We start from the raw sequence: 23884 nt of genomic DNA on the forward strand, positions 1-23884 counted from the left end.
ACCAGATTTCCTTTTAGTAGTTTAGGTTCCTCATTTTTTTTAGTAATGGTGGCTTCAACCGTAGCAATGGAGGTCTGTTTAACTCCCAGGGTACTCAAGATGGATTCCAGGGTGATGTCCAATGTGGTCGGGGAAGGTGAAGCCAGAGGAGGCTTGGTGGCCTCCACAAAAGTCAGTTAACAGGTCACATTTCCCAAAGCCATGGCGGCCCAAGGGAGAGACTCACCGGTAAGGCCGGGCGGGGTCTGTCAAGGAGGGTCCAGGATTGATCACTGGGGTGGCAAGTGAGTAGGCTAAGCCCAAAAAGGGGGGCCATAGAGCAACGGTAGGGGCAATCAAAGCCCGCATACAGAGACGCCAATGGAGAGAGAGGGGCCTTGAGGAAGCAGCTTGCCATTGTAAGGCACACAGGCAGCCCCAGTACCTCCAACGGTACACAAGCTGAGGCGCAGTGGGTAATACCACCTGGCGAAGGGCTCAACAGGACTCAAAAGCCGAACAGTATAATCTGCATGTAGGCCAGATGCCAAGACACCCAGGTAGTGGCTTGCCAGGTCCAACACTTCAGCAGCATCAGCACAACTTCACAGGGAGCAGCCAAGGCCCCCCCAAAAAACAATTCTGATTGCAACTTTCCAGGCCACTGCACTGGCAGCACCAGTGGGAGAGAACTAAAGGAGCTAGGAATAGCTAGGGACCAGGAGCTAGGGCCCGGGGTCCAGAGGGAAGTGCCTTGTGGACTGCTGCAGGAGTGCGGCACCCTGAATTTGATCAGTGTCCAGAAACCTTCTTGGAAGTGGAAGGCTGGTGGGTGAGGCCCACGTTTGGCGCATTGCCTGTGGGAGTACCAGCAGAATCATCACCGCAACGAGGGTAGAAAGGAAGCTGAAAAACCCACCCAGATGGCTGTTTGCCTGTAAGAGACTGTCGGCAGAACCACCACCACCTGTGACAGCAAGCCAGAAAAGGGATGGACAATAGAGAGAGGCCCACCAGCGTGAAGAAGCGTGATGCGGCCAAGGCCCTTGAGGCCGATGGTGCCACTTTGTGAGTGAGGCAGCCCCCGGTTATCCTACGTAGTCACTGGACGGCAGGAGGACTGCCGCATATATCATGGCAAGAAATGCACTTGGAAAGCCTTCAATGGCCTGGGGAGGAAGACGTACGTAGCAGGAGGCTTGGGAGCTTCACAAAGGAGCAGCCATATTTGTATGTGCTATAGCTCTGCCTTGATAGTGTTTTATTTAAAAAATAGATCCATTATCATTAAATATACTTTTATTCTAAATTACCTGTTTATTTTATTTATTATTGATTAAGATACAAATAAGTCTGTGCAGTTCTGATATTTTAAATATATTCAAAGTTTTTATATCAATTGTTTCTTTTATGAAACTTTAATATGTATTGTTTTATTCCCAATTGCACTTCAATCCCCCCATTGTATGCACTTTCACCAATGTTTGTTAGACTGGCGTTGCTAAAGTAAATCTGCCCTCTCCCCAGAAACAAACTCTCTCCAATGTTTGGTAGATTGCAATTATTGTATTAAATATGAACACCTCTCCACAATGTGTGCATTTTCCTCAATGTATAGAAGATTGGAGTTAGAAAATAGTAAATTTAACTCTCCCCCTCATTAAATGTGCATACCCAGTACTTGTTGTGTTAGAGTAATAAATGTAAACTCAATATATGCATGTTTCCCAATGTTTACACTGAATCTGACTATCACTCCCCAATCTATACACTTTCCCCAGTGTTTTTCCAAGTGGAGTTAAAATAGTTAATCTAGCTACACCCACCCCGAAGTATGCACCCTCTTCATTGTTTGTTCCGTTAGTCCGAATTTGTGAAGGATTTTAGTTAATTTGCTGTATTTTAATTGTTTTCTATTTGTTTAATATTTTTTTTATTTAGGTTACTGAATGTACATTTATTGTCAATATTGTTTGGGTATTGTAAACATATTTAATTAAAAATTATAGTAAAGACTATGTGGACTTTCTAGATGTCAGAGTGTCCCCTAAAAATAATAAACTTTCCACCACCCTCCACAGAAAAGATACAGCTGGGAACTCGACCCTTCATATGAGTATCGCCCACCCACGTCATGTCATAGACAATATACCCTATGGTGAACTGCTTCACCTTAAACGAATCTGCAGTAGTGAAGAGGAATTTGGTAAATGCACTTCTGAGGCAGTAACCAGATTCAAAGCTAGAGGGTATAATGATAAGATACTCAATATGACAATCAACAAAACCAAGCAAAGGACCAGAGAGTCACTGTTTTTGCCCAAATCTTCCAACAGCAACACAGGTATAGATCAAACCAATTGTAACATCAGGTTTATTACAGCGTTCAGTTGCCAGGAAAGAAAAATCAGGGCTATTCTGACCAAGAGTTGGCCCATTCTTATGACGGACGGAGTTCTGTCATCTCAACTCCCCAGCAACCCCATTGTTGCATTCCGCAGAGGTCCCTCTATGAGAACATTGGTGTCTAATCCCTTTCCTGAACTACCCATAAGTACATCTTGGTTTAAACCCCGGCCGGGGTTTTATAAATGTTCGAGCTGTAGAGCTTGTAAATTTGGGATAAACACTACCCACTACAGTACCCCTTTTAGTGCCGTTCCGTTGTCCATCAAAGGAAATTACAGTTGCAAGACGGAGTATGCTGTATATGTTCTGTATATGTTCTGGGGTGCACCTGTGGCCTGAGATATGTTGGCAGCACCAGGCTGCAGGTGCACGCCAGAATATTGCAGCATCTTCGTGCAATTGTCAATAATGACAGTTCTTACCCTGTCGCGAGACACTTTAGAAGTACACACAATAACTACTTACAGTGTCTCACTTATTTTGTACTCACCTCTGTACCCAAATCTCGAAGGGGAGGTGACAGGGACAAATTGCTTTGACAACTTGAATCAAGAATGATACTAGAATTGGATAGTAAGGTTCCCAATGGACTGAATACGACAGAGGACCTTTACCATTTTCTGTAGGGCTCTATGGAAGATGAGGGGATGGTAATGTTTGATGGATTTCTTTGGGTGGACACTTTATACATACTGTTCCTTGGTTCTGAGCCTCCTTTGCCCGTCTTGATTTCATTCTGTAACATTATATATTTCTATGAGTCATTACATTTATCTTATTCTTTAAGTAACTTTTTCCTTTTATCAGAAAAAAAAAGTCTTTTTTCTTTTCATAACACGGGGTGATACAGTTCTTGTTAGCTCCCCCAAATACATTTGGGCAAATTCAGTCTTTCTGCCCCCCCCCGGGACAGAAAGCACACTAGATACCAGGGATTTTTTGTAATAGTATTTAGGGATGGGGTCTGCCTTAAAAGGGCATGCCAAAGTCCCCACCCTCAAATAACCTCCACAGACTTTCTACCCCGACCCCAGGGGTCAAATGTGGGGTATTATCACTGATCTTTCCCCAGGGGAAAGAAAGCCATCTAGACACCAATACTTTTGAATTTTTTAAATAAAAGAGGGGTGGGGGCTGCCCACAAAAGGCAAGACCATTACTCCACCCAAATATTTTGGCCCCCCATCGGCCACCGGGGTTCAGAAAGCACAATAGGCACAAGTTTTTTTATGTCTATTGCGGGAACTGCCCAAAATATGTCTGGCAATGCCCCCACACCCCAAAATCACCAGTCTTTCTCTCCGGGATGCAGATGGGGCAATAGCCCCCGATCTGCCCCTCAGGGCAGCAGGCACACTAGGAACCAGGGATTACACAGTCTTTCTGTGGGGAAAGTTAGTTTTTTTTTTTTGCCTCGTTTGAGGTTTGCAGGGGATTCTGGTTAGGAAAATGTTGGGAGATCCATGCAAGCCACACCTTCTTGGACTCCCCTGGATGTTTAGTTATCAGAAATGTCTTAATTTAGTAGGTTTCAATAGATGGCCGCCGAGCCCGGGACCAAATAATTTAAAAGTCTCCACAGTAAGTTTTTGGCCATTACCTGTCGCGGGCACTACGCCTACCCACATAAGTGAGGTACCATTTTTATCAGGAGACAGGGGGAGTGCTGGATAGTAGGAAATTTGTGGCGGTCTGGTGATCCTACAGCTTTCCCATAAAGAAAAGTGACATTTGAGGGTTGCAGGGGATTATGGGTAGGGAAATGATGCGAGATCCATGTAAGCCACACCTCCCTGGACTCCCCTGGGTGTCTACTTTTCAGTAATGTTTGGGTTTCGTAGGTTTCCCTAGATGGCCACTGAGCCCGGGATCAAAAACGCAGGTGACTCCCTCGGAAAGCCAGGTAGTTTTGCAATTGATAATTTTGAAGTCTCCACAGTATGTTTTGATTAATTTCCTGTCATGGGCCCTAGGTCTACCCACACAAGCGAGGTACCATTTTTATCGGGAGACCAGGGGGAACACTGAATGGTAGGACATTTGTGGCAGTATGGTGATCCTACAACTTTGCCACACAGAACTTGTTTTTGTTAACTGAATTTGAGGTTTGCAGGTGATTCTGGGGAGGAAAATGTTGGGAGATCAATTCAAGCTGTACCTCCCTGGACTCCCTTAGGTGCCTACTTTTCAGAAATGTTTGGGTTTGGTAGGATTCTCTAGATGGCCGCTGAGTTGGAACCAAGGAACATACTTGATTCCCTTGCAAAACCAGGTAGGTTTGCTCTCTATAATTTGTAAGTCTCCACAGTAAGTGTTGGGGTGTTTCCTATTGCTTCACTAGGCCTACCCACACAAGTGAGGTACCATTTTTATCAGGAGACTTGGAGGAATGCTGGGTGGTAGGAAATTCGTGGCTCCCCACAGATTCCAGCACTTTCCATCACAGAAAAGTGAGGGAAATGTGTTTTTTTGGCTAAGTTTGAGGGTTGCAAGGGGTCCTGGGTAACAGAACCTGGTGAGAGCGACACTAGTTAACCCACCCTGGATTCCCTTGGGTGTGAAATTTTCAAAAAATGTATGGGTTTGCTGGGTTTCCCTAGGTGCAGGCTGAGCGAGGGTCCAAAATCCACAGCTAGGCACATTGCGAAAAATGTGCCGGTTTTCACTAGAAAAATGTTGCATTTTGGGTCGGATCTTCTCACAGACACTAGGTCTACCCACACAAGTGAGGTACCATTTTTATCAGTAGACTTGGGGTATGCTGGGTCAGTGGACGTTTGTGGCTCCCTGCAAATTCCACAACTTTCCATCATAGAAATCTGACGGAAATGTGTTTTCTTTACAATGGTTGAGGTTTGCAAGGGATTCTGGGTAACAGAACCTGGTGAGAGCCACACAGGTCACCTAATCCTGGATTCCCCAGGATGTCTAGTTTTTAAAAATGTACAGGTTTGCTAGGTTTCCCCTTGTGCTGGCTGAGCTGGGGTCCAAACTCCACAGGTAGGCACACTGCGAAAAAAGGGTCAATTTACACTAGAAAAATGCGATATGTCCATGTTGGGTTTAGGGCCATTTCCTGTTGCAGGCACTAGGCCTTGCCACACAAGTGAAACACCATTTTGATCGGGAGACTTAGGGGAACACAGAATTGTAGAACAAGTGTTATTACCTAATGACTTTCTATGCATTTCTGCCTTCCAAGGTGTGGCCCTCAAAGAATCAGCAGCGACTGGAGACGCACTGTGCCCTCAGTGGGAGCGGGGAGAGCCTTAACGAACAGCGACTGAAAACGCAGCAGGATATCCTCTAGAAAACAGTTCCAGCCATGAGGGAAACACCATAGGTTCTTTGCGACGCACCATAGGGGCCCAGAGGCGGTGAGTAAGAGGGCAGCAAGGGGTTACCAGCAGACCCCACGGGAGGCTAGGAGGCGGGAGAGAATCCCAGAGCAACACAGATCAATATTTTCTAGGTCCGAGTAACGCACCTGACCTTAAGTTGAGAGAGGATCCAGACACTGGTGGTGACACTTTGTCAACACTTATCCCTGCCTGACCTTAATGTGGTGGACACCCTACTAACGATTTCGATTGTTTAGCTCCTCTGGGCCAGGTCCACTGCTCACACATCAATATTTGATGATCACTCTGAGGACTCGGTTTTTCACTTGGAACTTCCAGCACACTCTGGAAATCTTTTATTCGGACTACATTCATGGTGGTCATTATGAAACCACTTTTTGCTCCCACAACCTATAGTTAAGCCCTCGCTGCGAACTAAAATAACTTAGGGGACTGACCAATCCCTCCCAAGAGAAGAAGAAGGTTCCAAGCAGGAAACTAAAAAGGGCACATGACTTCCAGCACCTAAGCAGAGGCTTACTAAGCTAAAGAGTTGGCCATCTTGCAATGGTATTGACTGCTCTCATTCACACCCACAACAAAGTTGCAAGAAAGATGATCCCCCTTCACAAGATGGCAGCACAGCAGTGGAGGTGAAGGTAGGCCACGGGGCTGCCTTGCCCAACTGAGCTCCTTCAGAGTGTTGACTGAGGGGGCTCCAGGGCTTCCAACCGCCGCTGAGAGCAGGAAGAGCTGAGAGGCCTGCGACGGTGATACCCTGCTGGGAACGGCCCAAGTGGAGAGGTGCTGCGGTCGAGCAGTCCTGGGGAAATGTGTCATGGGAGTGCTTTTGTGTGTGCGTCTGTGCGTGTATGAGGATGGGTGTGCAGACGCACGTGTGTGTGTGCGCCTGTGCGCGTTTGAAAGACTATTTCTCATTTGTGTGTGCTTGTGCTTGTCTGTGCGTGTGATGTTGTGACATGTATTTGGGTGTTTTTTGTATTAGAGCATGTGATTCTATGTGTGCTTGTGTTTGTGCGCGCAGATGTTTCTGTTTGTTTGCTCATATCTGTGCATGTGATCAGCCACGGCCGGCAGTGGGAGTAAATCCAGGTGGTGACGTGGGGAGGGGGAGGGGCAGGGTGGGGACGTAGTAATGTATGGATTACAGAGTTTTACAGGTAAGTAAACATTTAAATAAATAAAACAAATTTCGTTGAGTACACTGCATCCCAAAATGCGATGCAGTGCGCGCAACGAAATTCGTTTTCTTTATTTAAATGTTTACTTACCTGTAAAACTTCGTAATCCATACATTACTAACCCCCACCATGCCCCTTCCCCTCCCCACGTCACCGCCCAGCATTTACTCCCACTGCCGGCCGCGGCTGCGTGTGATGGTGTGTGCATGTATTTGAGTGTTTTTGTATTAGAGCATGGGATTGTCTGTGTGCTTGTGCGTGTGGATGTTTCTGTATGCTTGCTTGTATGCGCCCTCTGTTCGCGTATGAGAGTGTGTGTGCACACTTGTGTGTGCTTGTGCATGTCTGTGCGTGTGATGGTGTGTGTGTGTGTGTGTGTGTGTGTGTGTGTGTGTGCATGTATTTGTGTGTACGTCCTTGAGTATTTTTGTTCTGGAGCATGTGATTGTATGTGCGCTTGTGTTTTGGATAGTTTTTGTATGTGTGCTTGTGTGTGTGTGCGTATCTGCGTGTTTGAGAGTGTGAGCGCATTTGTGTGTGCTTGTGTATGTCTGTGCATGTGATGGTGTTTGCGTGTTCATGTATTTAGGTGTTTTTGTATTTGAGCATGGGATTTTATGTGTGCTTGTGTTCTTGGATGTTTTCTGTCTATGGGCTTGTGTGTGTGCGTCAGTGAGCATATGAGAATGTTTGCTCACATTTGTGTGTACTTGTGCATATATGTGCTTGTGATGGTGTGTGCATGCTGAATTTGTTATTCTCTGGCGGCCGCTGTCCTTGATATTGACTTTAACTGCCAGATGCCTGACCTTAGGATGGCCACCAGTGTACCAGTTGTCAGTACAGTCCCCTGCCTGACCCCAAAGATGGCTTCCTTAGTGGTCCCCTACATGTTTTTACTTCACTGGGACAACAATTGGACATTGACCAGACCTTGAACCTATCACCTAACCTGCCTACACATCAGGACTTGGAACCTGTGGAACTTACGCCAGACTGTGGAGACCTAGTGATTTGGCTGATGCGCGGTGGAGCTACCATATAGCTAAAGATGGGTTGTGGACTCCCCCCCTGCTGTCACCTACCCAGCCGGATCTTGGACAGATTTTCCCCTCGTCTCTACGTCCTATCTCCCTCCTACCCCTTTACCCTATCCCCTTACCCTTCATTGCTCCATTCACCTTGTCCCATGTGTTCTTTAAATGCTTTTCTTGATACTTATGTAACTTTTAACTGATGTAAGTTGCAACATTATTGTTCCTCATATAAAGCACTCTGATTCCTTCGGGTCTAGCCAGCGCTATATAATATCTCATTAATCTAATTTGTTCCCATTTAGTACTCTTTCTCTCTTTGTCTACCTCCCTAGCTCCTATCCCCTCTCCCCTGAATTCTCTCTCCTTTCTTGCTAATCTACCTAGCCCCCTGTCCTTTGTGCCCTTTGACTAAGCACTCCTTCTCCCCTTGTTGGGGAAAGATCCAATATATATACTCTGGAGTCTCAGCGAACCCGCTGAGAGAGTCCACTGCGCCAAGGGAGCCACTCACAGCTGAGGTATGTTAGGGCACCCCTTGCCAAAGCACTCCCTCTCCCCTTTTTGGGGAAGGATCCAGAATGTAGGCCTTGGAGTCTCAGAGACCCCTCTGAGAGAGTCCACTGCGTAAAGGGAGCCTGCCGCAACTGAGATAGGGAAGTGATACCACTTCCCCATGGATCTCAGCTTACTGGACTTTGGACGTTGCTTTGACTCGTCTACCGATTTGTGTCCCAATCGCCCTTCTTCTCCTCTTTCCATGCGGTGTCCTTCACCCTCCCCTCCTCTTTCCCGCCTTCATTACCTGTCTACTTCCCCAGCTCCTTCTCCCTCCCCTGAATCTTTCCCCTTGCTTGATTTTCCCCTTACGTATTTGTGCTTATTGTTTATCTCGACCTTACAAGTAACTATGTTGCCATGCTCTAATTACTGTGTAACCTTTATAACGATGTAACCTGTAACTATGATCTGATGCTCATGTAAAGAGCTCTGATACCTCCGGGTCTAGCCAGCGCTATATAAAACCTTTAAAATAAATAAATAAATAAAATAAATGACAATGTGTAAAAAAGACGTCACTTTGAAAAATGTTCTCTAATTCACATGCTAGTATGGGTATCCACAATTTCGGAGATGTGCAAATAACTACTGCTTCTAAACTCTATATTTTGTTCCCATTTTGTAAATACATAGGTTTCCTTAATACCTATGTTTACCAAATTAATTGCTATATATCCGATACACAATGAAAAACCATTGCAAGGTGCAGCTCAGTTATTGGCACTGGCAACCTTGGGTTCTTGGTGAACCTACAGGTCCTATATATCACCACAACCAGAAGGGTCCCATAAATGTAACAGTATATTGCTTTTAAAAATATACTACAGTTAGAATAAGTTACAGGTGAAAACGTTGGCACAAACAACTGTTTTTTCAACTCAATTTCAATATTTGTATTTTTTCAACTGTTAGTTACTGTAGGAAAATCTGGAAAGATCTACAACAAATGACCCCTTTCTAAATTTAGAATTTTTTTCTATTTGTCTGAAATGTATAGCTTTCTGGGATCTATTATTGCTTTCATACCCATTCCTACCACTAACTGGAAGGAGGCTGAAAGCACAAAAAATAGTCAAAATAGGCCATGTCCCAGTAAAATGCAAAAACTGTGTAAAAAATGTTGGTTTTCAGACAAAGTTTGCCTGTCCCTAAAAGCTGGGAAGATGGTGAGTTCAGCACCACAAACACTTTGCTGATACTATTTGCAGTGAAAAAAAATGACGATTTCTTCTGCAGCACTTTTTCCCCATTTTTCCCAAAAACATAATTTGCTGTATTTTGGCTAAATTCGGGGTCCCCTCCAGGGAAATCCACAAACCTTGGGTACTTTTAAAATCCTCAGGATGTTGGAAGAAAAGGACACAATGTTGGCGTGGATACCAGATGTGGACAAAAAGTTACAGGGGCCGAAGGGCATGCTACCCCAAATAGCCAAAAAAAGGCTTAGCAGAATGCAGCACACATAGAAAGAGAAACAAATGAGGGGAAGTAAAAGTATTTCTCCTATTTGCACAACCATTACACCTCCTCTGGGGAGGCGTTCATTTTTGGCACTGCCTCAGATATACGATTCCTTGTAAATCTGGGGCAGTGTCTAAAAGCCATTGGTGTTGCTGACAACGCCCACAGCAACACCTATTGCATGCCCCTTTAATGCAGAAAAGTGCGTCAAAGGGAACAACATTTACAAGCTGCGTTAAGCCAAGCAAAGTGGCTTGGCACTGCCTTGTAATTGTGGAGCAGGACACAACGCCACTGGAGTGTCGCAAACACTGATGCTCCGGTGACACAGGGACCTTGTAAATCTGCCCCACAGTGTGCTGACTATTGAGACAATGTCAAAGCTGGATGCATACTGAGCCAAAACATGGTCTGGATATCAGGAGCCGTATTACACAAAGTGCGCCGGGGCGCAATAGGTGTTTGCACTCGATTTACTCGCCCCTGGGACACATTGGCATCAGATGATTTTTCAGTCCCTATTGTAATCCTGAAAGCACTGGTACACATACTGCACTTTCTCAAGAGGGCGTTCCCTCATTTGCATCGGGCGTGCACCCTTGAAATAAGGGAATCCCTTTGCCTCTGCGCCCATGCCGTATTATAGACGCTGGCGAAGTGGCTTGGCACTGCCTTGTAATTGTGGAGCAGGACACAACGCCACTGGAGTGTCGCAAACACTGATGCTCCGGTGACACAGGGACCTTGTAAATCTGCCCCACAGTGTGCTGACTATTGAGACAATGTCAAGCTGGATGCATACTGAGCCAAAACATGGTCTGGATATCAGGAGCCGTATTACACAAAGTGCGCCGGGGCGCAATAGGTGTTTGCACTCGATTTACTCGCCCCTGGGACACATTGGCATCAGATGCTTTTTCAGTCCCTATTGTAATCCTGAAAGCACTGGTACACATACTGCACTTTCTCAAGAGGGCGTTCCCTCATTTGCATGGGGCATGGACCCTTGAAATAAGGGAATCCCTTTGCCTCTGCGCCCATGCCATATTATAGACGCTGGCGCAGAGGCAAAGAAGCGGTCAAGAAACGCACTGACAAGGGGTACACTATCAGTGCTCTCCCTGTTTTCAGCCCTCTAGGGGCAAACGGGGTCCTATGGCCCCCACAGACAAATATGCGATGTTACAATGCGTTCAAAATGATTGCTCAACATTACATCAGAGTTTTTTACAACACAAGTCGTTATAACGACTTGCGCTGGAGGGCGCTGGATTTAGGAATATTATGAATTACTATTCCAACACCAGTCTACGTACAGTAGGGAAGGTGTTGGAATAGTAAATCATACTATTCCTTAGGTTAGGGCACCATCCAGCGCAAGTCGTTGTAATACGTTGTAATACCCACTATTTAAAGGCATTGCGATGCAATGCCCGTGTCGTAATGGGTGTTTCCCCCACAGACATAATCTTGCAGGCTGGTGCAGTCAATCACTGCACCCACCTGCAAGATGATCTCTAATCCCCTTTAAAAGTGCAGGAGGGTTGCTTCCTGCACAGTGAAACATGTAGTGGCTGCTTCAAAGGCGTTCCGTTTTTCACTTGAATGCACTGCCCCCAGGGCAGCATGAGTTTACGGCTGCTCTGGGGACCGAGCATTCTATGTCATGGGGGACACTTTCCATATTTGCGCCCTGCGTACCTGTTTTATGGTGCACTGGTCGCAAACAGGGAAAGCACGGCCTATACATAATAGGTCCCCTGGTCTGGATATCTGATTGAATAATTTAAACCCACAGGTTCTAATTGCTGGAATGCCGGGCACATCTTTCTTATCATAAATAAATCTGAAAAGGGAGCCTTCCTGAAGCAAGAACTCAAAGATGTTACGATGACAGCATTTCAAATCGTTTGGCAATATTATGTTGATGTAAATGTTGATTCAAATAAAATACGTGTTAGCAAAACTCTTTTTTTTACATCTTCCCAACTAGTTCAAAGGAATACAAACTATTTTCTTATAAATTAGTGTGTTCTGCTCTTCTTCTAGGAAAATAACGTGAGCCCCCTTTTAGCCCACAGTTAGTTTTTTGAAGCTGGTTCCCTCAGCAGTCAGTATTCTAAATTAACAACAAAAAAAACTGGTTCAAGAATTTTTGCAGACTATGGGCTATATGTATCATCATCACCATTTGCGATTTCTAAATAGCGATTTTTAAGGAATCGCTATTTAGAAATCGCAAAATGGTATGTATGTAGGAAATCGCTACTTTTTAGCGATTCCTTAACATTCCTAAATTGCGATTAGCAAATTGCTAATCGCAAATTTCCCATTCATTTTTATGGGCCAGGAGGCCCATAGGAATGAAGGGGAAATTTGCGATTAGCAATTTGCTAATCGCAATTTAGGAATATTTTCAAGGGTGCAGGGGTGTCACAAGAACACCCTGCTGCACCCCTGAAAATGACATGTGTGGGCATATGGCGCACATACATGCCCTAAGGGCATGTATGAGCGTCATATGGCATCTTTGGATTTTAAATAAATTGCTTTTTTAAAAGAATTCGCAACTTACCACCAACTAGAAGTTGGTGGTAATTTGCGAATCCTTATGGGCATTTTTGCATTAATTTTTCTTTGATACATTGCATTTAAGGAATCGCAAAATTTGCGATTCCTTAAGTGCAATCTCAAAATAAGGAATGGCAAATTTAGCGATTCCTTATTTTGCTGCAAAAATGTTTCATACATACCATGCGAATTTCGGCCTTTGCGAATGCTAATTTGCTTGATACATATGGCCCAATGTCAATTAAATCTCCTCTTCCAAACCTAGAGCAAAGTCCAGGGAACAGACATTCAGGTCTATAAGAAAGTCCTCGGATGTCCTATAGTAAAAATAGAAACAATTTAAACATAAGGCAGGGAGACTTATTTTTCTGGGTGACAAGGAGGTTTTCAGTACCAGTTGGCCAAGGAACAGTATTTAATTGTTTAACATTTTGGGTGACCCCAGATCAATTTAGAATGATTTTTCTACTCACCTTTACAACATTGTGATGTGTTTCAGGGCCTAATAACACCAAACAGTTCTCACAGGACTTTGTGAGTGAAAATTCTGCATGTGTGAGGACTGTCTGGAGCTAGGAATCTCCTAGTGTGCTCGGATCTCACTAGACTAGTAATGTCTTCGTCAAAGTTATTCAAGCACCATCTGGCAACACTCTTGTGGAAAATCATCTTACATATGGAGACTCTTGATCTGCCAGTGACCTTCTCTTGAAATAGATGAAAAGCGTTTGTCTATTTTCACTCAAATAACCAAGCAAAACCACCAGATTAAGTGACCTTAGAGTACCTGGCCATGTCTTATGTTTTCTTTATTGATTGAGTGGCAGATATGTTCCAAGTAAACCGCCAGTCGGTGTGAAGTGAAATTAGTTTGTACAAGGAGAGGGTGTGCCCTAAAGGCTAGGGCGGCCAACTTTGAAACAGTGGAAGCAGGCTACAGTCTGGCGGGAGGCTCTAACATCCTGTGTGTCTGGGCAAATACTGAATCTCCCTGTGCCTAAAAATGAATGTGTCCGTCTGTAATGTAACTGGTACTCATGTAAAGCGCTCTGACTCCTTCGTGTTGAGTTAGCGCTATATAAAACTGCAAAAAAATAAGATCTCAGCCCAAATATGAATTTAATTTGCCTTTCAAAGTTTTTCTTTGAAGCACAAAAACTACATCTCAAGAATGACACTAAAACAGGTCCACTAAATATGAATAGAGATGTGATTTCTTCAGTTTAAATTGCATTTCTTACATAATTTTACTACTGGCTGCATTTACCAAACCAGAGATCCAATGCAAAGGTTTTCTATTCTCAGCATAGCATACAACTTGACTGGAAAGGCTAGGTTTTGAGGATGATGTATCCATAAATGACTTCAGACTGCATTTGGCACCCATTCGAGTGAATTGTGATGTCAAGGGTGCTGATATCTCACAAGATGCATCAAACTGCTTCACAATCATATATCCTGAAATGCACTGTTATTGACCCCACGCATGAAATGACAGGTGACGAACTGTTGCATGATTATGTTAACCTAATACATGACAACATTGGTGGTTCGCACACGGCATTAACTGACACAGGTATGGCCTGAGGCCATGTCTTAAAATGATTATGTACTTAAATCCTGATCGATGGTTACTAGACAAAGGTGTGAATATAGGGTTTTTCTGACTGCTTCCTGAAAACTTTCAAACGGTGATCATTATCTTACCTCTCCTCATGATGTCCATACTTTGCCAGATCTTTAGCTCGTTGAGTGAGTCTTGGTTTTAATATGATACCCACAAATAAAATGTGTGATTTATTTTTTCTAAATAGAGAAGGCCTAAAATGTTTAAACCCATTTGCATTTGTGGGAGTATTACTTTAAAGGAAGTTATTTGAAACAATGTATTTCTACAAATGAGGAAATCTTGTGGTTTTATAATTATCTAATTGGTTGCAATCCATTAGATCATTTAAACTTTCTTCTTTCTCTAAAAAACTATGACCATTACAATTACAGCTCCCAAAATGTTTCTTTATTTCTTAAGGACATTACATTGACTTTTTCTAGCAATGTTTTAGATACCTGAATTTAGTGCACTACAGCAAGGCTCCCAACTAGTACCACAGTTGGCTTGAATGATTGTCCCATTCTAATAATGTACAGGGTTTTGCCATGTACTTGGTTCACTAAAGGACACTGCCTGCTATGGTGAAATAGTGCCTGTTGTTTTTCTTAAACAAATGGTCATACTCCTTTTAAACTTTGGCATAACATATTTATTTTTGTTTTTAAGTAGGTGTTCACAGTACTTGGAAAGCTGGCCAGAATGCAAACAGGTGACTCCCCCATCCAATACCATAAAATGTACTTGATGGAGGAGTCACATGTTTGGTTTTGCTTCACAATCTCTCTCCAATGTTTGACATGGTTTACCAATAGGTATTTTTTCTCCACTAATCTATGAGCGTAGATTTGGGTGGTCACTTTCCACTTCAAATCTTGGTTTAAATTGAATCTTCACGATTGCACCCAGTGTGCTTAAACTGAACCATGTATTACCCCTATGACATGGGGTGACAAATGTCTCGATCTTTGCTACCATGGTATTTGACATCTTCATGATGTTCACACACTTATTTACTTTAATTGCCATAGGGTCTTTCTTGTACATAATGCTGTTGTTATACCTGGCACTCGTTACATGGGTAATTAAACAATCTCTGCTCCTGCTGTTCTTTCAAAGAGTATCACAAGACATAGAGCTCAACACATCCTTTGAAGAGAAGAGCTGTCCTGTTGAATGAAATTCCTTTGTGAGGAAAGCCTCTCAGCGTTGAACCACTCCTTTATTAAGAGGAGCAAAAGAAGTAGAAAAATACTTTGAGTAGGAGGCAAGAGAAGCAGTGAGATGCCCCACTTGCCTTCAGGTGCACTGGTTATGGAGCAGGCAGAGATTACACTTGTGCTGGAAGGACAACAATAAGGAAGTGAGTCATGAGCTATCAGATGACATGGTTGATCGTTTAGTTGTGGACAACACTCAGGTGATGTCATTCCCCAGTAAAATAGCCTTGACTTTATTGGCTAACTCAGGCTAATTCCCAGTCAATGTAATCAATCTTCCTAACAAAGGAAATGCTGGTCAAACGGGTAAAACTGCAAAAGAAAATGAAAGAAAGATAGAAAGCCTCTGGAGAGAGCTGCAGGCACAAAGAGACCTGGGAATGTTTGCTCCTCGCCTTAGCTCTATGATCAGATCATCTATGACTAAAATAAGGAGATGAGCTATGACTGTATGAACCAAAGAATTTTAACTTAGTCATAGTCATCGTGAAAGGACAGGCGAACAAGGCAATATGCAGAGGTCATGCAAACAACTAATATGGAAACACAATTCATTTGCGCAAACTGCAGATCGGTTTCAATTACATATTTTCCACAAACGTTCTTGAGGCAGTAACTCCAGAAACACCCACGTTCTTTGGAAAAAGCCTCTGTTTCCCACAAAAAGCACAATTTGACTGTAAAGGAATTGACTCAACTTGACACACAAACACCAGATTTCATCCAAAGCTAAGGAAATATCTGAGGTTACAGAGGGAGTATAAAAAAAGTGTATGTCAAGATCTTAGATCCACGTTTAAAGGCTCTAATGCATGAGAATAACTATGGGAGGCACTTTGAAATAAGGCACTTGTATGGATTAAAGACAAATGCATCCTGGGTTGATGTGGCATCAGGACCTGAAGAAATTACACCATGTCCACAATCCAGGACAGTGACCTTATTATCATTGGCTACTGGTCAGGTATTCTACCCCAATTTCCGTGGCACTCCTGAGCTCCTGAGAAATGGACTGAATGACTTCCACACTGACATGAGTCCCATTTCAAACCACATTAACAATTCCAAAAAAGCACACAGTCAGCCCCAACAACAGCGAAGATAGAGTCCTACTTCAGTGCTCATTTTCCTGCTTACCAATTATATTTAACACATACAACCTTTTCATTTGCATTATTAATGAATACTTGTTCTACAGGCTTTATCCATAACAAGGGATTTTTCTGCAACCTCCTATCTAAGAAAAAAAAGGTTTTACGTGGATAGATTCTGAATTTGAATCCCTACATATTACCTCCCTCAAACCCTTGTTTCCATACGTTAGTATCAAATTCCAATGTGATTTGGAGTGCTGTTGGATTCTATGCTTGTTTTTTAATCTTTATAACCCAATGTTTAACATAATGCTTATTGTAATAGTATGTTATATTATTTTAATAGTGTTACAAAAAAAGTTAAAACAGTGGTAAATCTGAATATTAATCATTATCATTGAACCACTGGGTAAAATATTAGTGTGTGTGTGTGTCTCTGCCCACTGGAAAACTAATGACACCCGGGTTTAATTGGTGAGGTAATCTTAAATCAATATTCATCAGGACTATACAAGCGCTTTAGAAAAACGGCTGCCCCTTTGTAGGAAATGTCCATCTTTTGCGTGATGTCCCCTCAATTTTTGCCCCTTCTGTTTTGCTGTTTTTAGGACTCTGTGCACTTTCCCCATGATAGCCAGTAGAAAAGTGCCCATGGTCCCCCTATTAACATTGTTAGATTGGCTTATTCCTAAATGACATTTATTCTGCCTAAGAGTCCCTAGTGTATTCTGTAGAATATGCACAAATCTCGGGATGTTAAAGGCCACCTATGAACTGCAGTACTTATTGTGCCATCCAGGGAGTTGACCTACAAAATATGACTTCATGTATACCATTGTAGACTGACTGCTGGAGTTTAAATCCTGCACTGCGGATTGTCAAAATAACTCCTTTTGAAGGGCAGCAACCTCCCTTGCAAATATTAGTAAGTCACCTCTATGTAAACCTTGTAATCAAGAAAGTAGGATGTATAGTTTTTAAAAGTGTTGAAAATTAGTGTTGCCATGTCCCTACAGTGACAAGGCCCCAAAAGCTATGTTCACTGAGGCAGGCCTGGCTGGCCTCTATAGAAAACCAGACTACATAATAAAATATTAGTATTTACATCTTGGGTTTGGGACCAACTAGAAAATAATGAAATCACTATTTTTATAGTTATCATAAATTCAATTCAACGATAAAGTCATAGGGCCCAATTCACAAAAGTAAAGTTAGATGAAAGTCCAAGGAGGCACACTAACCCAGTAGCTAGCGCCAACCTTAAAAGGCCCTTCTCAGAATACTTTATGGACCTACAGAAGATCCCTCTGGTGCCTTGGACAAAGAAGTGGACTCCAAGGGTCAGTTGACTGATCTTGCATGTGGCTACTGGGACACAATAAGTTGCAAGAGACTATGGAGAGCCTAGCTGACCACTTTCAACTGTACCTTCACTGGACCTTCCTGGTGGTCTCTGCTCGATTTAATTTTGGCCGTAATGTGCTGACCTGAGGTCCTGGAACCCATACAAGTGAGAGAGATGAGCTGCTTCAGAAACCCTGAACAGTTGGGACTTAAAACACTAAGGGGTACATTTACAATATGTTGGTGTAGGGCAGTGTGACAAGCCTTCTAGCTGTGCTACCTTAAGTCAAAAGAAAAAGACAGGAGCGCACTGTATCTACAAGATATGGCCCTTCTGCTAGTGCTGGTTCACAAACTGCAGCCGAGTGTCAATGCAGACACTCTCCCATTGTGGTGCAAGTGTGTCTGTGTTGTTGGCATGATTATTTTTGTGCAGGAATAAACACCTTCCTGCACAAACGTAAACAAAGGAGGTGTTTTCCTTGCTCTAAGGGCTGCAGAAACACACATGGAAAGAGGAAAAAATGAAGATAAATGTAAACATTTCTCCACTTTACATCTGCTTTGGGAAGAGGTTAGTTTTGGCACAGCCCCTGCTCTACGCAATTTTGTAAATCTGGGGCAGTGTAAAAAAACCATGGGTGTTGCATAGAAACAGCCACAGCAATACCCATGGAACACCCCTTTTGCGCAGTGTAAGGCATTGCCTTACTCCATATTTACAATGTCATAAAAAGCCATGCAAGGTGGCTGTGCATGGCCTTGTAAATATCGTCCAGGACACTGCTCTTCCAGAGCATCACACAAGTGATGCTCCAGCAACATAAAAGTACTGCAGGGGCACTGTAAATATGCTCCTGAGTCATAAGGTAATATCTTTGACGGAATTTGGTTGGTGTATCGGAACTGTACTCCATTGCATTGAGCCTCAGCTCACACCTAGGTTCAGGTCTACTGCAACCATATAGTATAATTGCTACTTAAAGCTTTTTAGAGTTATTCTAACGTAACATTTTAAAAACTCTTAACTCCAGTTCACCTTTGTGGATTTTTGTCATTTGGGGGCCATTTTGTTTATTCATTTTTACTCAATTATTTCTGATTTGGTGTGAGACTTTTATTGTTTGGTGTTTTTACAGTATTACTGTTTTGGTATTGCATAAATTCTTTACACATTTCTCTAAAATAAATCGGTCTGCTCTGTGCCATAGTAAGCGGGGAGATGATCTCAGTTTAATTTATTGGGTTCCTCCTGACAATTTAGGGCCCGGTTACGGAATTTAGCGGTACACAGACTGCCAGACTCGTGGGGGCAAGGTGGTGGCTGTCTATAGAATGAAACAAATCTGAGCTGTATACAAAACAAAGTAACTTTTCTTGACAAAATGTGAGACCCAAGCATATCATTGCTAGCCTAAGAATGTAAGAAACGTACTTGTCCTCAATACCTACAAGTCTTAAGACTAGGCCTCCTTATCTGGCCAGTCCAAATCTTTGGATCTGCATCATATGCTTTTAGATAGGCACAGGCTTCTGGTCGCAGTTGCATGAAACACAGACAAAGGAACACATTTATAAGTCCCCTACCTGAAGATCTCGGTTTGGAAGGTACAGGTCTCCCCAGTTCCTCTCTGTCTGTTTTCATTCTCTGCTCTCCTTTTGGTGCGCTCTCTCTTCTTATTCTCCCTATTCCCATTTGCCCTTCCTACTAAGTCTTATCCCTCATTCCCACCGGCCAGTGGTTTTAGATGGGCATACGTGTTAAAAACGTTCCCTTCAATAAATAGATCTGAACTATGATAATCAACTTTCTTACACCCTTCATTTCTTATAGCTCAATCACATAAAACCCAGAGTGATCTACTTTAAAACCTGTGTTTCCCCTCATCTTATTTAGTCCTGCTTCAACACTTTTTTTCTCACTTTGAAACTCTTTTATGAAATTACTGGGTTTCCCACTTAGGATCAGATGTACTAATACACTGGATGCAAGATTTGTGACCATTATTGTGTGAACAGTGTGGAATTCTGCGAAATTGAGATGTCGGAATGGGTTGTAAATCTGACCTACCACATTAATAATTAAAAAGTAGTTTGCTAATTGTGACCCTCTATGATTGGTGACTATTATAAAGAGAGTGTTAATCAATGGTCAGAAGACTACCATGTTGCCGAGCTAGATCCACCCGCGACAAAGAAACTGAGGTAGGTTATCATGTGAGTATATGCCAGAAAATTGCACATTTTGCTCCAAGATCTTTAGTCTGGATTTATGACTTTGAAGTGCACAGCCCTTCCATTCATTATTAAGACTTATGTCCTGATGGAATTTTTCTTTGGCCTCTATGGCCAGTTCAGTGCTGTCTGATAGCAGAACATTTATAAATATTAGACAATATTTGTTATTTACTATCCAAGCTGGAAAGTTTCCAAAAAGTAATGCAAAGCAGCACTTTGCACTGCTTTGCGTTACTTTTCATCAATGCGGCATCCCATGGGTAGTACAGGGATGTTCCCACATCACCATCCATGGTTTTTGACAGAAAGCCCTAACTTCTAAAGTTTCTGGACAGAGTTTTGAGTCAGAAAGTACAACTTCTTATGGCCCACGCACAGTAGAAGAAAAACATTTTTCTCCAAAGATTTCTAAACTTGGATGCATGCTGCACTGTACAACACACGTGCAAAGCGGGAACAGTTTTAAAGTTGGCCTGACAGAGTATTGTGTACTAGAAGGGTACCCTTCTAATACAGAAGCCATGCTAGATAATATGCACACACCTTTGGACCAAATGTATCTGGTTGGGGCAAAACAACCAAATTGAACACCAGAACTAGGGAAGAGAGCAGCAATGCCTTATCTTGTAGGTATGGTGCTGTTTTGCTACCCCCACTCTGTAATACCATGAGCTGTTGCATGAAATAATAGATGGGTTGAACTTTTATCACAGAGGGCCAGATGTAGGTAGCCCAATACCAGTCGGAAACGGCCGAAAATACCGGTTTTCGGCCGTTTCCGACCGGTATTGGGCTATGGAGATATAGGGGCTCAAAAACACATACAGAATCGGTAATTTTACCGAATCGGTAAAATTACAGAATCTGTAAATTTACCGATTCTGTAAATTTTACCGATTCGGTAAATTTACCAATCGGTAAAATTACCGATTCTGTATTTTCAGATGTAGGTAGCACTTTGAACAGTGCTTCAGGCCTTTCAGGATTCGGTATTTACCATGTAGTACAATTGCATGGTAAATACCGAATCCCTGTGTACATGCACATCTGTGCATGTACACCTGTGCCATGTGGCACACAGACATGCCCTAAGGGCATGTATGTGTGCCACATGGCGCACAAGCCAGTTACAGGGGTGCAACAGGGTGTCAAAGTGACACCCTGTCCCCCTTTGCAATTCGGTATTTTTACCGATTCTGTAAATACCGATTCGGTATTTGCTATTGAATCCTATGGGCTTCAAGGCCCATAGGATTCAATAGCAAATACCGATTCGGTATTTACAGAATCGGTAAATACCGAATCTTACCGATTCGATATAAAATACCGAATTATTACCTACATCTTATTTACCGATTCATAAATACAGAATCGGTAAAATTCGGTATTTATGAATTGGTAAATGAGATTTACCTACATCTGGCCCTAAGTGTGTATCTTAAATAGTATTTTTCCATATGTTACTCAAGTTACTTAACACATGCAAGAGAAAGGTCCATCAAATTTACTTTGACTTCGAAATTAATGTAAATAGTGTAAATTCTTGTTGTCCTGGTAAATCACAAGCATACTTTAGCAAGTGGACATTTTGCATAGATTTTCAACACAGGACTCAATTCACTCTACACTTACAAAGGATTGGTATTCCAAGTTTCAGTTTATAGTAAAAGTATTATCAAAGTCCCAGGGGTATATTTACAGCAAAATAATGCAGCAGTGCAGGTGAACTTAAAGCACAGCGCTATTAGGAAAGTGCAGAGATGTGTCATGTTTACAGCAATACTCTTCTCTGCGCTGGCACACAATTAGCTGCCTAGCCCCTATACAGACCCCCTTGCACCATGTTGCAAGGATGCCTGCATTGTAGGAATGATTGTTTTAGTCCAGGAAGGGGCATCTTCCCGCACAAAAACAATCATTAATTGCATTGTCCTCCTACTCCATGTGCTGCAGAATGCAGCACACCAAAAGAGGAAAAAACAAGGAAAAATAAAGGGGGCAAATTTACAATATTTTGCTGTAGGGCAGCGCTGCAATCCTTCTAGCTCCGCTGCCGTACATCAAAAGAAAAGAGTAGGAATGCACTGTATCTACAAGATACGGTGCATCACTGTCCTTCCTGCCAGCGCCAATGCACAAACTGCAGCCGAGAACCATCGCAGGCACCTTACACCATGATGCAAGGGTGTGTGTGCTGTTGACATGATTGTTTTTGTGCAGGAAAGGACATCTTCCTGCACAAAAACAATTAACGGCGTTGTTTTTGTCGTTCTGTGTGATCTGCAAAATGTAGCAAATGTGGAAAAAGTAAAAAAACAGGCAAAATGTAAACCCTGCTCTTTGTTTAGCCTACTCTGGGGAAGGCATTAATTTTGTCACTGTCCAAGATCCACGATATGCTGTAAATGTGGGGCAGTGTCAAAAACTATGGGTGTTGCGAGGGAACACCCACGGTAACGAAAAATGTCACAAAAATGAGGCTCTAGCGCCGTAAAAGTGCAGCTGGGGCATTACAAATATGCCCCCGACTTATTTCCCCTCATTGCACCACCATTATGCCTCCCTGGGGAAAGCATAGGCTTTTGGCACATTCCCAGGTTAACAAATCCTTGTAAATCTGGAATGTGTCAAAATCCATGAGTCTTACATTGGTACACCTGCCGCAACACCTATGGAAGGACCTTTTGAAGCAGAGTGGGGCAAGGCTGCAACTTGCGCTGCTTTGCCTTACTCCATATCTACAAGGCCATGTAAAGCCAAGCAAAATGGCTTTGCATGGCATTGTACATATGGGACAGCACACTGCAGCACTGAAGTGTCTCAAAAGTGATGCTTTGGCAGCAGAAAGGTGCTGCAAGGGACTTGTAAATATGCCCCCCAGTTTTCACACAAATGTCAAAATTGCATCTAATTCCAATTGCTTTTCAAGTTTTTTGAATGAAATAGAGGAAGTATAAGACAGGACGATTTTGCATAAAATTATTTTAACTACACAGAATCAATTCAAGTGAAAAGATAACAAAGGGCAGGAACTTACATACCAGCAGCGAAGAAGTTGGAAATTCGACTCATTGGCTGTGCCACTGAATCACTTGCAAATTCAGATTCAGGTTTAAAGTACTCTGCCAAACACTTCTCTGCATCAAAGTAATTCTGGTAGAAATCGGTCCATGCTAAACTGGACTCCATGTTCCGACCTTAAAGTTGTTGATAAGTAGTGCCTGTGATGAATACGTTTCTGCAGTCTTGAAGAACATCATAAATGCTTTTTGTGAACCATAGTTACGCCTTTCATGAGTCATGTTTGCTTTGTGATCTATTTGTTTTCTTTACCGTCAGGCAGGCTGTACTGCTGTATCTCATTATGTTTTTGTGTTCTTGCTTGTTGGCCATACACGGCTATGACATTTGTATTATGCAGTCTATTACTACTCTCATTTTATTGCAGTAAAAAAGATACTTTAAAAAGAAATTATCTATGGTATGATTCCTTGGTCTCCACATTTTAGACAAAGTGGCATATTTACAATATTTTGGTATTGGGCAGTGCTGCAAGCCTTCTAGCTGCACTGTCCTACATCAGAAGAAAAGGGCAGGAATGTGAAGTATCTACAAGATATGGCGCATTTCTGTCCTTTCTGCTGGCGCAGGTGCACAAACTGTAGCCAAGCGTCAAGACAGGACCACTGGCACCATGGTGCAAGGGTGGCTGCATTGTTGGAATAATTGTTCTTGTGCAGGAAGGGACACCTGCAAATCAGTCTTGACCCTGCTCGACTTGCGAACAGTCCAGCCCGAACTACCAAGCCAGGCCCTCCCAG

At 42.9% G+C, this 23884-nt stretch overlaps 1 protein-coding gene across 1 annotated transcript in view; it reads right to left on the bottom strand.

The window, feature by feature from the left end:
• The window catches only part of LOC144825081 (nicotinamide N-methyltransferase-like), a 145069-nt gene extending 121784 nt beyond the window's left edge, over positions 1 to 23285 (bottom strand). Inside the window, exon 1 of the mRNA XM_078683986.1 lies at positions 23105 to 23285. Within this exon, the coding sequence (XP_078540112.1) occupies positions 23105 to 23252 (148 nt within the window). The 5' untranslated portion in view covers positions 23253 to 23285. The remainder of the gene's footprint in view (positions 1 to 23104) is intronic.
• Positions 23286 to 23884: the final 599 nt, after the last annotated feature.

The sequence above is a fragment of the Lissotriton helveticus genome, chromosome 3_1 (assembly GCF_964261635.1).
Source record: "Lissotriton helveticus chromosome 3_1, aLisHel1.1, whole genome shotgun sequence".
In the NCBI taxonomy this organism is placed as follows: domain Eukaryota; kingdom Metazoa; phylum Chordata; class Amphibia; order Caudata; family Salamandridae; genus Lissotriton; species Lissotriton helveticus.